Raw genomic sequence first — 18545 nt, forward strand, 5'->3', positions numbered from 1 at the left:
CAATATAAACGACAAACTTCATTCTTATGAAAAAGCATTATAGAGTTATATAGATTAAAAACTAACCTCAAAAGTGACTCAAAACTGCGAAAAAAAAAGTGTAAAGTAAAAAATAGTTTCGTAATTTAATAGTTATACTTGTATTTTCCATATTTGTTAATATTTCCTCTCAAGAAATGTTTACGACAAACATATTTTGCTTGGTGCACGATGAATGAAACGATATAGAAAGTGGCTACGTTTAGGAACGCATTTAAAATGTAAACATAAACTTTTTGCGAAAATTGGTGAAAGATTTAGATATTTCTATGCTTTTCTAGTGTTAACACACTTGTAGTTTTGATAATTTTATTCCAATCTCGATGCATTTCAGGAAGGTGTGATAAAAATATTGTTCAATTATGGATTCGCCTAATGTTAATGCTGGAAGCCTTACACATAGTACTGATGGATTTTTGAACATTCCTCTTGAATCTGATGCCCTGGGGACAAAGCGCAGAAGGTAAATAATTTCAATACGTTATCTGGGATTTTTATTAAAAATACTGAAAAAAATTATATTTTTAGAATACTTAAGAAAATTGTAAATTTTGGTGTCTCTTTTGTTTGCCCCATAAACTTTTAATTGAATTTTAAAAGAGTTGCATCTACAATTTTCATAAATAAATGAACTTCAAAAAGTTTTAATTTGAAATTTTAGAAAATTTCAATTTTGAATGAATTTAATTAAATTTTTGAAAATTAGTTAAATTTTTTAATATATAATTAATTAATTATTAAAAATAATGGATTTATAGAAGATTTTTTGTTAAAAACACTAAAAAGAATTCAATTTTAGCGAAGTTACAAATAATTGCAGAAACTCAATTATTTTCAAAAATAATAAAATTCTGCGTAGAAATTTTATTATGTTCAAACATTTTTTTAAATTCTCTACAAAATGTCAAATATCTTTATAAATAATAAAATTCTTCTCCGAAATTCAATTATTTTCAAATATTTGAATACAATTTTTGGTAAAACTCAAATTATTATCAAAAATTTTCCTCAATTCAATGATTTTCAATATCTACTATTTTAAGGAGGTTCTCCGGCTGCTACTCTTGAAAAAATCGATTTTCTTCCAATTTTATTTAAATTTTGAGGAAATGTTTCTTCGAGTGCGCTCTTAATGTGGTAGAAATTTCAGAACCCTTTGCCATGTCAAAAAACGAGGTATCGTAGTTGGCATTTTTCATTTTCAAAATAATCGCATGTAGAAGCTGAAGTTTGAACTTGAATATTTCAAAATTTAGCATGGCAAAGGGTTCTGAAATTTCTGCCACATTTAGAGCGCAGTCGAAGAAACATTTCCTCAAAATTTAAATAAAATTGGAAGAAAATAGATTTTTTCAAGAGTAGCAGCCGGAGAACCTCCTTAATAAAATTTTCCAAAAGAATTCAATTGTTTAAACAAAATTTTTATGAAATTCTACGCAAAACATTTAATTATTTTAATAAATAATAAAAATTTCACAGGAATTCAATTATTTACAAATTTTTTCCCAATTTAATCATTTTAATAAATAATAAAAATTTCAAAGGAATTCAATTATTTACAAATTTTTTCCTAATAATTCCACTACTTTCATAAATAATAACATTTTTTTACAGAGATTCAATTATTTTTATAAATAATAAAATTCTTCGCAAAAATTTAATTATTCAGAATTCAATTTTAATAAAACTTGTCTAAAGATGTCAATTACTACTTTCAAAAGTTTAAATAAAATTCTTTATAAAAATTCAATCATTTTGAATGCAATTTTAATTAAATTCCTCGAAAGACTAATATTATTAACGTAAATAATGTAAAATTTTAAAGCAATATAAAATTTTTTGCAAGAATTCAATTATTTTCACAAATACTATCTAATTTTTTTCACCAGAATTAAATTATTTAAAAATATTTTTATAAAATTCTGCCCGAACATTCAGTTATTTTTACAAATAATAAAATTAATTGCAAAATTTCAATTGTTTAAAAAAGTTTTAATTCTTTCATGGAATTCAATTAAAATTGTATTGAAAATTATTTCATTCCTATTAAGAATTGTATCAAAATTCTTAAGAGTAATTGAATTCTTTCGAATAATTTCATGAAAATTTGACAAATAATTGAATATTACATAGAGTAATTTTATTAAAATTGTATTAAAAATAACTGAATTCCTACGAAAAAGTTTAACCAAAACTTTTGAAACTATTTGAATTTCTGCGAAGATTTTTATTATTTAACGAAAATATTTAAATATTTGAATTTTAATTAAATTAAAAATTCTGAAAGTAATTGAAGATTTGCAAAAATTTTCTTATTTTTCATTTATGCCAAGAATTTTGTTAAAATTTTTAAAAATAATTAAATTTCTTCGAATTTTTCACAGGAATTTAATGGTTTTTGGAAATTTTAATAAAATTCTTCCCAAAAATTCAATTATTACCGTAAATATGAAAACTTATAGCAAGATTTCAATTATTTTTAACATACAATTTTAATCGAATTATTCGAAAAATAAAAAATATAAAAATTTTTATTAAAATTCGTCGAAATTCAATTATTTAAAAATTAATTGATAAAATTCTTTATGAGAATTCAATTTTAAGAAACATTTAATTATTCAATAAATTATTTATTTTTATATTTAAATAATTGAGTTCTCGTAGAATTTTCTAATAAAAATTGATTTAAAAATTAATTTTTATCAAAATTTTAGATAATAATTGAATATTAAAAGGTTTTAGATTCAAATCTTTGAAAGTCTGAATTTTTCATACCCTTTTCTAACAAATCTGTAGAATTAATTTTTTTAAAAAGTTTAATTAAATTTTTTTTAAAATTATTTGAAGTTTTTTTCTAATATAGGTCCATTTAATTGAAGAATTTTCGAATAATCGAAATTTCGTAAAATTGAATTGAAAAAATAAAAAAAAGAGAAAATAATTTTAAATAATTAATAGTAAGAATATTCTTATAATATAAAATAATGATTTTATCACTCGGTTATTTTTAATTATTGTAAAAGTAAGAGTAAGTAAAAGTAAGTAAGAGTCTTCGACTCGAAGTGATCGATTTCTTCATGTTTTATAATAAATATTCTTAAATGTTATTGAATTTCAAAAGATTTAAATCTGATATTTTTAAAAATCTCAATTTCTATCGAAAAATAATTATTAAAATATTTATTTAAAAAATAAGTTATTGATGTTTTCTAATAATTTTACAATTAAAGAAATTAGTAAATAAATGTGAAAGAACATTTTTTGAGTATCTAATAATTTTTAGAGTGAATCAGAATATTCTTTTGGATCAGGGAAAAAGTGAAAATTTTATTTGGAAATCAGGGAAAAACAAAATTAAATTTTTGTCGTAACCCTGGTTATTCGTAAATATTTTCTCTCTAGATAATCTCACAATCTAAACAAACAAATTTCATGTATCTATACTATTTGAGTCACTCTTACTATTTTTTTTTATCTGCAGTTCATCACGTACGATAAAACGAAGAAAGTTTGACGACGAATTAGTCGAGACAACTTTTAACCTTCAACCACCAACGCCAAATCCAAAATCAGCATCAAGATCACGAACAGTATCAGTTTCCACAGGATCATTGGATATTGCTCCATCTCCAATTTTACCTAGTCCTGCACCAGTTACTACTCCGGTGCCTCAACCAGAGCGTATTAGTCGAAGACCAAGTCGGCCAAGTGGGTCGTCTTCGTCAAGCGGAAGAAAAAGTAAAAAAAATAAAAATCATTCACATTCAGCTAATGCTACCAAAGACCTCGGCAGATGGAAACCTACCGACGATTTAGCTCTAATTACTGGAGTACAACAGACAAATGATTTGCGAATGGTGAGTAATTTCAGGCCTCGGATATAAATCATTAAATTTTAGAAGATTTGAAATTGAAATTTTGAAAATTTCAATTCCTGTAAAACAAGTATTTCAATATTTTTATATAAAAAAAAATCATTGAATTTAGAAATCAGTGAAAGGTTGGGTAAGTACAAAATTAAGTATTTCTGTCAACTCTGAATATAATAAACGACGTTTTCTACTTTTTTTCTATCTTTAATCGACTAACGCGACCTTTGTTGCCCCTTAAATTCTATCCGAGGCCTATAGTTTTTATTTTTCACGAATAAAACTTGAAATTGAACACATTTTCTTTAACAGGTACACAGAGGAACAAAATTTTCGTGTCGTTTCACTCTCCAGGAAATTCAACAAAGATGGTACGCATTATTATACGATAGTGCAGTTTCAAGAATTGCTGTGCAAGCAATGAGAAATTTACATTCGGAATTAATATCAAGTGTACAAGCAAGAACATTGTACAGTAAAAATGAAGAAGATATTTTGGGTACAATTAAATCTGTAAGTATTTCCAAGAAAAAAGATACTATTACAAAGAAATTTTTCATCATCAATTTATTTCTCTATTTATCTTCAATTTAGTTTTTAATTTTTTCATTCCTTTTTCCCCAGACATCACAACCAACATTAGAAACATTTCAAGGACTTCTTGAAGCAAATGCTCAAATTTTCTATCCCGCGCGAACAGCTAAAGCATTACTTGCTCATTGGCAATTAATGAAGCAATATCATTTATTACCCGATCAAACTGTTCACAATTTACCGCGTGGTGAACATATTTTGAGTTTCTCCGATGCCGAGGATATGATTGTCGATAATGAATTGACAGATCAAAAAGATGAGATGATCGATAATGAAATGACAATAGCTGATAGGAAAAATAAAAAGGAAATTAGAATGCTTGAAAATGAACTTGGAAGATGGCAAGTTCTTGTCGATAATGTCAGCGGTGTTAATCCACCGGATTTTGATAATCAGACACTCGCTATTCTTCGGGGACGTTTAGTTCGTTATCTCATGAGATCACGAGAAGTAAGTCAGAAATTTATCTTTTTTAAACAAATAAAAAAAAATATTTATTATGTAATAATAATCGAGATACTCTGACCTTACGTTTAGTTAGAGCTTTTTGAATTCATATTGTTTTTTTAACTCAAATTGGTGTGTCAAAAGTTTGACAATTATTTTTTAAAAAGAGTGATTAGTATTTTAGTGAAATTAATTCCCTTGAAATTTTTACAATAACAACATTTTCACAGGAAAGTAAATTAAGAAAATTTTTTCCCTATAAGTATATTGAAATTTTAATTCCTGGTGAAAAAATAAATAAAAATAAGTATTCAATTATTTATTAAACAAAAATTAATGAAATTTAAACATTTCTATTTGGAAATTTTGAAAAAATTGTAATTAAAATTTTTTGAAAATAATTAAATTCTCGACAATAATTTAAAAAGATTGAAAAAATAGAGATTTTTCTCAAATTTTATTGAAATAAATTTTATATGTCAAAGAATTTTATTTTCTCACTTTAAAAAATTATTTTTAAAAATTATTATATTTTTTGAAGAATTGTAACCAAAAAATTGTAAAATAATTAAATTTTAAAAAATTTTGTATTTAAATAATTCAATTATCGTTGACTTCTAAAAAGTATTGATTTACATATTAAAAGAATTTCAAATTGAAATCTTTTTATCATTTTAATCGCCGTAAAAGTAAAATAATATTTAAATGTTAATGTACAAAAAATTAGTAATATATTATTTTCCTTCAAAAATGATTAAAGTTTTGAATAATCGAAATATATTTATTTATTTATTCATTATTTAATATAATTATAGTAAATTCATTATTGAAAATAATGGATTTATAGAAAAATTTTAGATAGACACTAAAAAAATTAAATTTAGGAGAAGTTGCAAATGATTGCAGAAATTCAATTATTTTCAAAAGTAATAAAATTCTTCGCAAAATTTCAATTATTTTTTAAAAACTTCCTCATTTCGATTATTTTCAAAATATACTATTTTAATAAAATAAAATTTTTTTAAAAGAATTCAATTATTTATAAAAAATGTTAATATTTAATTATTTAATTTAAATATTTAATTATTTTTATAAATAATAAAAATTTCACAGGAATTCAATTATTTACAATTTTTAAATAAATTTCTTCTTAATAATTTAATTATTTCCATAAATTTTTAAAATTCATCGCAGAATTTCAATTATTTTTAAAAAAGAATTCAATTATTTAAAAATTTGTTGATAAAATTCTTTATGAGAATTAAATTCTAACAAACATTTAATTATTTTCATAAATAATAAATCTCATGGTAAGATTTTAATTATTTTTAATGTACAATTTTAATTAAATTCCTCGAAAAATGTAAGTATACTTAAAAATTTTATTAAACTTCATCGAAAGAATTCAATTATTTAAAAATTAGTTGATAAAATTCTTTATGAGAATTGAATTTTAAGAAACATTTAATTATTCAATAAGTTATTTATTTTTGTATTTAAATAATTGAATTCTCTTAGAATTTTCTAATAAAAGTTGATTTAAAAATGGATTTCAATTAAATTTTTAGATAATAATTGAATATTAGAAACATTATAGGATGAATTGTCAGGAATGATTGAATTTTTAAGAGGTTTCAAATTAAAATCTTTGAAAATCTGAATTTTTTATATACCTTTTACTAATAATTATGTAGAATTAATTTTTTTTGAAAAAGTTTAAGTCAAAATTTTTTCTTTACATCAGGAAAAAGCAAAATTAAATTTTTGTGACAACCCTGTAAAAATGTTGTCAAATTTTATTAAAATAAATTTTATATTTGAAAGGAATTTATTTTTATTATTTTTTAAAATTGTTTTAAAATATAATCGTATTTTTGAAGAACTATATTTCGAAAATAGAATAACAATTTATTAGAAAAGAATTTTTACTCATTTGCTTTTGTACAGATAACAGTGGGAAGATCAACAAAAGATCACAATGTCGATGTGGATTTAACACTGGAGGGTCCAGCTTGGAAAATTTCACGTCGTCAAGGGACAATTCGTTTAAGAAATAATGGTGATTTCTTCATATCGTCAGAAGGAAAACGGCCAATTTTTGTAGACAGTAGACCAATTCTCGCAGGCAACAAAATGAAATTAAATCACAATAGCGTTGTCGAGGTAAAATACATTTTTCTCCCTCCTTTTCCCTGTTCTACAATTTTTTCAGTAATTAATTACAATATTTTTCCCCTTCCAGATTGCTGGTCTTCGATTTATCTTTCTAATCAATCAGGAATTAATTTCTGTCATACGACAAGAAGCGGTGAAATTGAATTTGAATCCGTAAAAAAATTAGTCATTTGCAAATGAACAAAACGCTTAATTAATGTACAAAACATTCAAAAAAAAGAAACTCATTTTTTTATTTACTCCAAAAAGAACTTAATGTTTGAAAAAAATTTTCTTTTTTTTTTTTTGTTACAATTATTTATAAAACAATTATTGTATCTGTAATTTGATTCATGTAAGTTTTTTTATTAGAAAAGCGAGAAGAAAAAATACAAGAGTAATTTTTCAATAATAAATACGAGTCGTATTTTAATTTGCGAGGTTTTTTTTTATTATTTACATTAATGGAGATTAATATAAATAGACGTACAGAATTATTTTTATTGAATTTTTCAAAATCACAAACGTAAAAATTTATAATTATACGCTTATATTGAGTGAAAAAGAATTTTTGTTGTTGACAATATAATATTACGTATTAGATAATAGTTTCAAGTCTCACACATTTAAATTGACTATATTTTCTTAAAAACTAATTTTCAAGAACAAGTTACAAATTTGTTAACATTTACATTTATATATACAGAGTATTTAAATCGATAATTGTAAGTAAAAACTTTTCTTTCAACACGATTCTTGAAAAATTTTGGCCCCTTTGAAATACGTTTATTATCTAGAGTCTACTTTTTTTTATATTAATATAAAAAATTCGAGGTATCTGTTGCTTTAAAACAAAAGGGAAATTAATTTTATTTTCAAACGAGTAAATAACATTTTCTAAATTTTAATTATTTGTATATTTTTTTGAAACTGTTTTTTAATCATTTTTTTACCCACTTTTTTCTGCACGTAATAAATATATGCACAATAAGTAATTTACAATGTTCTATTTACAAACTGACAGATTAACACAAATTTAACTTAATTCAAATCCAGCTCCAGCTTGAATGGCGTATAAAAGTTTTTCACGTAATGTTTTCTCGTCAGGAAATTCTGGTAGTTTTAATAAATTCATGCAGGTGCTGGACGTTGGTAAACGATCAATACTTCCGGCATGTTGTATACAAAACGGAGGATCCAATTCCTGAAATCAAAATTTTTAATTTAAATAAAAGAATACGTTAATTTCTTTTTTTTTGGATTAATTAGTCGAACATTCTTTGAAGTTTCTTTTCTAATCGGACAGAACTTTAAAAATACGAATAAATTATTAAAGCAGGTAAAAAGGAAAGGTGAATAGATGACGACCTTTGATGTCTGTTGAAAATTCTAAATGAAAAAATCTCATTCAATTTTATAAATTCAAAACACAATAGATTAAAATTCATGAGCTTTGTTTCATTTTTACCGATGATGAGAATTTGAATATCGTGTATTTACAGGCTTTTCGAACTCATCTACTAAAACCTACTATTTTGAACTTTTTTTACGATTTGATAATATTTGGATACTTTTTTTTTTTTTAGATTTGTGACAATAAAAGATACTTTTTTCTATATTTGAGAATTTGCACTTCTTTAAGTTCGCTAATAGTTGGAATAAAGCAAATTATACTCAAAAATTTTAATAAAGTTCTTAGAAACAATTCGACAAATTTAAAAAAAATTCTTTTAAACGATTCAATTATTTTCAAAAATTTTTCGAAATTTAATTATTTTCAATTTGTTTAATTCAATTATTTTCAATATTTGTTTTAATAAAAAATTACCCAAAAGAATTCAATAATTTAAAAAATTCATTTTTTTATAAATGTCATGGAAAAAATTCAATTATTTTTTTTGAAAAATAAAATTCTTCTGAGGAATTCAATTATTTTCATAAATAATAAAACTCATCGCAGAACTTCAATTATTTTTAATACAATTTTAAATGAATTTCTCGAAAAATGCAATTATTCTTCAAAATAATTCTACGAGAGATTTCAATTATTTTTAAAAGTGTTGATATAATTTGTTTTATTAGAATATAATAATTATTTTCAATACATTTTAAATTAAATTTCTTGAAAGAATTTAACTATTTTTAAAAATTTTAATGAAATTTTTCGTAACAATTCAATTATTTTCAAAAAAAATTTAATTAAAATTCTTCGTAGAAATTTAATTAATTTCAAAAATTTATCGAATTTCAATTATTTTTAGTATCTACTACAGTCGAACCTGGATAAGTGGAACCTCAAGGGACCAAAGTTCTTGTTCCACTTATAGAGGTATTCCACTTATCCAGGTCATTTAAGGTCAAATTACTTGTGCAGGGACTGCAAAGAAAGTTCCACTTAAAGAGGATTCCCACTTATCAAGGGACCACTTATCCAGGTTCGACTGTATTTCAATAAAATTTACCAAAAGAATTCAATTATTTAAAAAAAAATTTTAATAAAATTCGTCGCAATTGGAATAAAATTTTATCATGGAATTTAATTATGTTTTAAAAGTTTAACAAAATTTGTTGATAGAATTTACTTATTTTTAAAAATTGTCGTAAACTCTTTAGAAGAATTCAATTATTTTAAGTCCAAAAAATAAATTCAATTGTTTCGAAGAAAATTTAAGTTCGTACGAAGAATTTATTTAAAATTATTTTAAACTTATTTATATTTATATTTATTTATATTTATTTATTTATTTTTTTTATTTATTTATATTTATAATTATTTTTAACTTATTTTAAAATTATTTTTTAATTTTTATTTTTTAATTATTTTTAAGTTCGTACGAAGAATTTATTTAAAATTATTTTAAATAAATTCTTCGTACGAATTTAAATTTTCTTCGAAACAATTGAATTTGTTTTTTAAAAATTATTTTTGTCTATTGTTTTTATAAAGAAAAATATTTTTACAGGAATTCAATTATTTAATAAATTTAATTTAATATCAATTATTTTTAATACAATTTTAAATTAATTCTTCGGAAAATGCAATAATTCTTGAAAATTTTATTAAAATTCTTCGCAAGAATTCAATTATTTACAATAAATCTTGTTAAAGTGCTGTATAAGAATGTAATTTTAAAAAATATTCAATTATTCAATAAATTATTTATTTTTATATTTTAATAATTGAATTCTCGTAGAACTTTCTAATGAGACTCTAATAAGATTTCAATTATTTTTAATACAAGTTTAAATGAATTCCTTTAAAAATGCCATTATTCATAAAAATAATTCTTCGAAAGAATTCAATTATTTTTAAAAATGTTGATATAATTTGTTTATTAGAATGTAATATTTATTTTCAATAATAGGTATTTCAAAATAAATTGCTTGAAAGAATTTAATTATTTTCAAAAATTTTGCGAAATTAATTTCAATTATTATAATTCTATTTCAATAAAATTTCCCAAAAGAATTGAATTAATTCATTTATTTAATTTATTTTAATTTCAATTATTTTTAATACGGTTTTAAATTAATTCTTCGAAAAATGCAATTATTCTTAAAAATTTTATTAAAATTCTTGGAATGAACTTAATTATTTAAAAAAATGTTGATAAACTGCTGTATAAAAATTGAATTTTAAGAAAGATTCAATTATTCATTGAATTTTGGAAATAATTAAATTTCAAAAGATTTTTAATTGGAAATCTTTAAAAATTTGAATTGATGACAAACTAATAATTTTTAAATTTTCATTTTGAAATAAAATAATTAATGTTTTGAATAATTTTTATTTAAAAATTTCAACAATAAAAGATTGAATTTTCAAAGAGTTAAAGTTGTAATTTTTAGAAATAGTTAAATTTCAAAAAGGCTTTACATTTAAATTATTTGCAATATTTTAATTCCCGTGGAAAAATATTTTTGAATGTAATTTAATTTAGAAATATGTAATGAAAAAATGAGTCGTTAAATTTAATTTTTCCTCAACTACTTTTTTGCTATTTTTTTCAGTCTTAAAGCTACTTTTTATTAAATTAATTATCGAGTACGAAGCCTGGTATTTACCTTAAATCCAAGAAGTGGTGGTCGACTGCAACTGGTGACAAATTTAAGTAATTGACTCTTTTGTTGATCATTAAATTCGTCGACAACTTTCCAAAATGCCGTAATTGTCGGATGTTCAAGAGTATAACCGCCAGTATAATTAGTATGTAATTTCAAATCACTGACATCAACGGGAATTTGTGCACCCGAAATTAATACCTGCAATTCTTTATTATTAAACATTTGTAGCCAATCAAGTGGAACGACATTTCCAATTCCCTGCTTAAAAGCATAACATTGTGCTCGAATTTGCTTATTTAATTTATAATCCGCCATCAAGTGAATATATTCAATTCTATTATGATTCGTAACTGGAATATTAACACCGCCACTTTTCAATTCATCAACTCTTCTCTCGCCCAATTCATCCGACAGCACTGTAAAATCAAGACCCAAATCTGTCACATCGCCCTTATAACTTTTCAAGTAAAGCAAATTTCTATACATTATTGGATCCAATGACGCCAAATGATGAACATCGACGTCCGATTGTGTGCCAACAATTTTCGAGAGGAAAAATTCCGCAAATGGCAATTCTACAAGTAAATTTTCATACAACGCCTTACCGAGAATCCGCCCAATAAAATAATAATGTTTCGGAAAATCTTCAACAAGTAAATGTACCGTTGGATTTGGATAGAGCATATTGTCCTTTGTCAATCGAAAGAAACCGCGATTTGGATCGAAACTTGTTTTTAGAAGTTCAGAGAGAAATTCACGAAACAATCCCCCACCGTCGACGCCCGCTTCCTCTAGACCAGCGGTATTCACTAATTGAACACGCATTTTTAGTCTCATTTCGGGTTCATTTTCAGGTGACAATTTATCGAATGCATCTTCATATAAATAATTCCTGCGCACCGATATCTGAATCGATGGTCCTTGCATAAAGTGTGTCAATTCACCCTGCTGCTCCAATTTGTCACGATAGACGAGCGATTGAAAAACAACAACACGATCGCTGAACGGCACGACAAAGGGAATTTCCCTGAGTAAAGTCAACGTACGAACCTCCTTCGTCGACATTGGCGGTCCCTCCTCAATTTCCTCGCGTGTAAAATTTCTCAAACCCTGAAATGGAATATAACTCCTCAGTCTTCGGCGACGAATCGTAAAATCTTGCGGCTTATCAGTTGGTATAACAATATTCGAAGCAATCCAATGACCATCCGGACAGAATTGCCTCCTCAAATCACGAGTGTGCAACTGTCTCAATAATCCCACCGTGACTTTAAATAAATGTGTCCACATGTGTGTATTCTGCTCGGACTGAATTGTCGACGAGAGTCCAAGTACAACATTTTTGTAATCGTCCCGAACTGAGGGACGTGTGTCAGGAAAGGCGAGTTCCACCAGCCCAAGGCAAATGCCCTTCAAATGATTCGATAACGGAACGAGTGTTGATGTCGTGAATGGCATTGCCTGTTGGCCATAATTCGATGTTGTCTCCGAGCCATCGTGAAAGAATTCGGTGTCGTGTAAAGTGGCGATTAATAAACTAAACAACGAACAGAATACGGCCAATAGGGGGACAATTTTCTTTGCATCATCCGGCGAGAGTGCAATTCCACGTGAAATAATATGTAGCAATGGCGTCGATCCACCGAATAATGATGTCTGATTAATTGTCAATAGAGTATTCCAAAGATCTCTCAAGAAAGCCGGTTTGAATGCCAACATGTACAATAATTTATACTTGTGAATTGCAGATTTGTGAGTAATGAGTAAATTATGACAAAGCTGACACAACGGTTGCATTACATTTGGATCGTTGCAATTTTCCACTGCTGATAAAATTCCCTGTACACGATGCTCTTCATTGAGAATGTCAACGCATTTTTGTTGTAATTCAGCTTCACTATTGTCTGGTAACTTCGTTTCTGAATCACTGTCCGAATCTTCAGTCTCTAATGTCTGTCGAGTAGGCGGAGGATTAATTGTTGTACTCATCGAAGCCAAAACTTGTAGATAGACTATTAAAACGTCGTTCGATTTCCCCGGTGCTAAAAAAAAGGAAATAAAATTAGTTTATGGATCAATATATTATATTTCACCCAAAGCGGTTGCAGGGACTAGTTTTGAACGAATCTGACACTAATAATATTTACTGTCCTTACAAATTCATTTTTGATAATCTATATTGATAATCGTTGTATTCCGATATGTATTCCTGAATTCTTGCAAAGAATTTTATCAAAAAATTGTATAATAATTGAATTCCTTCCAAGAATTCTATTATTTATGCAAATAATTGTATTCTTGTGAAGAATTTTATTAAAATTATTGAAAATCCTAATTAAATTCTTTTGAAGAATGTCTTCGAATTTTTTTTAAATAATGGAGTTTTTTTAATAAATTTTATTTGAAAATTTTTAAAGTAATTGAATTTTATAAACAATTTCTTTCAACTTTTTAAACTAATCGTGTTTCTTAATAATTGAAATTAGACATTTAATTATTGAATTTTATTAAAATTTTCTAAAAAATAATTAAACTTTTCTCAGAAAATTGATTAAAATAATGAAGATAATTAAATTGTTTCGAAGAAAGACAATAATTTAATTCTTTCAAAGAATTTCTTTAATTTATCGAATATAATGGATTTGGTAAATAATTGTAATCAATAATAATAATAATAATAATAATAATAATAATAATAATAATAATAATAATAATAATAATAATAATAATAATTTTATTGAAATTATTGATAGAAAATTTTAACAATTTTTTAATTATGTTTTTGTAAATAATTAAATTCGCTTAAAGAATTTTTTTTAACTTTTTCTTTTGAAAAATTTTACAACGGATTAAAAAAATTATTTTATCAAATTTACTTGCAATTTAATTTTTTTTATCGTCTTATTTTATTTTTTCTATCGTTTTATTATTATTTCTCTTTATCGTTTTATTTTATTAAATTTTTATATTTCTATTATATTTATCGACTCTAAAAACTACCTTCTGAAAGAATGTTCCTAAAGTTTTGAACGTTCAAATGAACAACGATATTTTTTACTTCCTTTAATTTGTATTTTCGAATAAAAAAAATTATTTTATACAATAAAAAAATTCAATCTCGACTAACAAACTTCTAAATTAAACTTAAAAAATGTTTAATTTTAATTAATTTTCTTTTTTATACAGTAATTTTAAAAAATATTTAAATGGAAAAAAAACTTCCTTCATTTAATCTTTCAAAATATTAGGAAAACCTGAAAGAATATCAAAAAAAAATTTGATGACCCTAAAGGAGGACAATTTTGCTTGGCTTAAATTTATTTATTATTATTTTTCCACAGGAATTAAGAAGTTCAAGAATTTCAAACTTGTAACCTTTTGAAATTTAATAATTTACAAGAATTTAACTGGTATTTTTTATTATAATTACAAAACTAATTACTGCATCTTCTCCAAAATTATTATCAAGATTTCAGTTCAATTTTTAACTAAAATTCTTCTCTAAATCAATTATTTTTCAATATTTTCTACGAATTCAATTATTCTAAGAAAAGAAAGTGGATTCATCTAAAATAATTCTGAAATCCATTTGCTTACAATTTAATTTTATGAAATTTGGATTATTCAGAAGTTTTTCAGTTAAATATTCAAAAATTCATAAAAATTTAAATCAAAACTTTTTAAAAACTAACACTTTAGAATTTTCCAATTAAAATTCTTCCAAAGATTTCAATTCAATTATTTTCTAGAATTTTTAACTAAAATTCTTTTTAAATCTCTTAAAATTGTTAATAATTTTTGAGAAAGTTCTTTGAGAATTCAATTGATTAAAGAAAAAAAGAAAATTCACCCAAAAATTTTTCAATTAAATGTATAATATATTCAAAAATTCAAGAAATTTCAAAAAAATTTAAATAAAAAGTTTTCAAAAACAAACTTCTTCAGAATTTATAATTAAAATTTTTTTAAATTTTGATTTGGACTATTTTGAAATTCAACCTATTCATAAAAATTGTAAATTCAAGTCTCATAAAATTCAATTATTTTTGGAATTTCAAAGGAAAATTATTCATTAAAAAATTAATAAACTAAATTTGATTGTTTGCTTCTTGTATTCTAATTCTTTTAAAAAAATTTCTTTTTAATCTTTTGTAATTTAAAATTAATGAAATTCTAATTTTCAATACTTTGAAGATTAAAAAGTATCAAAAATTAATTAAATCAAACTGTTTTCAATTAAAAATATTTCTTTTATATTATTTCATATTTACCTAGTTCTTTTATAATTTTAAATCTGAAATTATTAAATTCTTATAAAAAAATTTTTCCAAATTTTTCAAAATATTAAATTACTTACGAAGAATTTAATGAAAATAATATTAGAAATAATTTAGTCTTATATAACGAAATTTATCAAATTTTTTTTTAAATAATTAAATTTCTCCGAAAAATGTTATAATTATTATCTTTTTAATAATTCAATTCTTTCGAAAAATGTTATTAACTATGAAAATAATTGAATCATGGTAAGAATTTTATTAAAATTGTATTAAAAACAGGTGAATTCTTATAAAGAATTCTCCCAAAAGTATTTAAAATAATTAAATTCCTGTGAAAAATTTTCCTAATTAGATTTTTTCAAGGAATTTAATTAAAATTATTATATTGAAAATATTTCAATTTTAATTTAAAAATAATTGAATGCTTTTGAGAAATTTTATTAAAATTAATTGAATTCGTGAAAAAAATTGTATTAAAGTGTTTTTTGAAATCAATAAATAATAATAATTAATCAGTACCTAGTTAATAATTGAATTTTTAAAAATTTTAAATCTGTAAATATTTCAAATCTGAAATGAATATTTGCAATAAATAATTTATGTTCCTCTATTAAAATTCCTCGTAATTTCAAAATTTATAAGGCAAACAGAAATAAATTGAAGGAGAATTAAATCTTTTAATACCTATTTTCATAGAATAATAATTTTAACATTAAATATTAATTTAAAATATTAAATAATTAAATGTTTTTAATTTAAAGTTCATCTTCTCCTATAACTCATTAAATTTTTACGATGTTTTGTAAACTTAAAATATAAACTGTTTTAATATTGATTTATAAAACTACTTATATTTTAACCTTCAATCTCGTTTTTTGCAACAGTTTCTCAAATTAAAAAATAAAAAGGAATTTGTTGTCCTCGTTAAAATTTAATAGAATGGAAAAGAAACTTAAATTAAAATTTTAAAAGCAAAATTGGAATTTTTCGTTTTTCTCCAAAATAAATTTTATAAGTTTTAAAAATCATGGAAAATAATTAAAGGCAATTTTTTTCATAGTTCTATACAATATATAAAATTAAAAAAATATTTTTAATTTCAAATCCCCTGGTAAAAGTGTATAAAATTTTGTAAAATGAACAATAGTTAATTATAAGGATATTAAATATCATTTCTATCAATTATCACATTTTTCTAAAAATAGTCCTCAGCCACTTTTAGCAAAATTTAACGGATTGGAGATCAAAATTTTTTTTTTAAGCACAAAAAAATTATATTTTACTTACAAAATCCCGTCGTTTCCAAACTGAGAATAGAATAGAGTAAATTCAACGAAGGCGGAATATTAAGAAATTGAATGCTGGTAATAAGTTTATCAAATGGAAATTCCTTCGAATTGATCAAAGCAGGAAATATAAAGCCAGTAACAGATTCTGTAAGTTTTTGCGACAATATACTGGCACACAATTCCCTTAGAGTGAGAAATGAAAAATCATTTAAATGATTCATATGATAGATTATACTGAGTGGTCTTTGAATCATATCAAAAATCCATTTTGACATTGGATTTGGAGGTACGGACGATACAATATCAATTGGCGGTATTTTTGTATCTATCAATCGTCTCATTTGCTCGTAATAATTATTTTTCAATAAATAGGCAAATATTTCCTTTAAATGTTGATGATTGTTTTCCAAATTATCGAGAAGTGTAAACGTTTCTAAAACACGTAATGGAATCGCAATTGCTTGTCCTTTATCTGGTGATATACTGTCAACGACAAATCTCAGGCACAGCCTCAAGATCCATCTGAAACAAGAAAAATTATAATTATAATACTTTAGTTAATTTTTTAATTTTAATAAAATATATTTATTTACCGAACTCTCCATAACCATTCGTTGGAAGAATTAATTTTCGTCTTTATTTCTTTCTGAAGTTTGAGAAATTGTTGTAGGAGCCAAATAAATCTATTCGAATCTTCAGTTGGTTGATAGAAAAATAGAATTTTCCGAATATAAATGACTAATTCCTCTATGTTTAATACTCTATTTCCCAATGATTGTTGCATTTTATCAAATTCATATCTCTGGCATTTTTTCATTAATTGTCTTGTAACAAAGCTTCGAATGTAGGCTTGTATTTTAACAACGGCATTATGCTTTCTCCGCTGTTGTTCTCTCTTTGAACGTTCTAATTGAGCATGCTGTAAAAGTGCAGCTTTTTCATCTCGACGACTTGCTCCTGCTAAATTTTGTTGTGGTTTACGTCTATAGTCACCTTCGAAACTATACATATTTCATTTGTTTCTTAGAAAAAAATATCAAGTCTTAAGATATTTCACCAAAATTTATGAAATTTATAACACCTTAATATATTGTACTTCTAATAATTCGAATATTTAACATCTTTTTTTCCCTTAAAACTTGCGAAATAATTTGAGGTTATGTTTAATCTATTTTTCACCGCGCGATTATATATTCGCTCCACTTACACGTATATAATTCAATTAAATTAGATTAAAATCATGTAGAAAATGATGTTAAATCTTGTTTAGAAAATTACACTTTTCAATGATATATAATCACTACACTTATAAATAAGAATTACACGTCACATTGAAAATGATGACATTACAAATCAGTCTGACAATGATGAACATGCACATATATTACAATGATTAGTTAATATATTTTTTAAATTGTTTTTCTATTGATATTCAATAAGAAAAGTTTAACTGTTTTATGAAAAAATGTCTCGAGGTCACTTAAATATCCTTCAAACCCTATTCTTTTTTTGATAAAGGTCCTTTTTATCGTCCTTCATCAAGTTGATCAAGTTCCATCACTAAATTTTTGGATATAATTTCTTTAATTTTCAATCTTTTAGAGTGAATGGTTGAAAAATTGCACTGCAAAACTTTCACTGGTTAATCACAAAAATTAATTATATATTTATTTTGTATTATTAGTTACTATTTTTCTAATTCCTTTTAAATATTAAATGCCAAACACGCACGTGAAAATATGACACACAAATTAAATGGATATATATGTGTCATCACATACACATGTATAGTAGCGGGTTTATTTGAA

The 18545-nt window shown here is 23.7% G+C and overlaps 2 protein-coding genes across 2 annotated transcripts; one reads left to right on the top strand and one right to left on the bottom strand.

Moving 5' to 3' along the window:
• Positions 1 to 21: 21 nt before the first annotated feature.
• LOC122503768 (microspherule protein 1) lies at positions 22 to 7519 on the top strand. The gene is made up of 7 exons (XM_043614446.1): positions 22 to 260; positions 374 to 502; positions 3521 to 3896; positions 4221 to 4421; positions 4533 to 4952; positions 6897 to 7112; positions 7192 to 7519. The coding sequence occupies exons 2-7, from the start codon at positions 402 to 404 to the stop codon at positions 7279 to 7281; spliced, it is 1404 nt and encodes a 467-aa protein (XP_043470381.1). The 5' UTR covers positions 22 to 260; positions 374 to 401; the 3' UTR covers positions 7282 to 7519.
• A 548-nt stretch (positions 7520 to 8067) lies between these two features.
• Positions 8068 to 18504, bottom strand: LOC122503766 (ubiquitin-protein ligase E3C). Its single transcript, XM_043614441.1, has 4 exons — positions 17331 to 18504; positions 16736 to 17259; positions 11169 to 13210; positions 8068 to 8307 (listed from the first exon to the last, which is right to left on the bottom strand). The coding sequence occupies exons 1-4, from the start codon at positions 17744 to 17746 to the stop codon at positions 8140 to 8142; spliced, it is 3150 nt and encodes a 1049-aa protein (XP_043470376.1). The 5' UTR covers positions 17747 to 18504; the 3' UTR covers positions 8068 to 8139.
• Between the last annotated feature and the right edge of the window lie 41 nt (positions 18505 to 18545).

This window comes from Leptopilina heterotoma, unplaced genomic scaffold (genome assembly GCF_015476425.1).
Source record: "Leptopilina heterotoma isolate Lh14 unplaced genomic scaffold, ASM1547642v1 Lhet_27, whole genome shotgun sequence".
Lineage (NCBI taxonomy): Eukaryota > Metazoa > Arthropoda > Insecta > Hymenoptera > Figitidae > Leptopilina > Leptopilina heterotoma.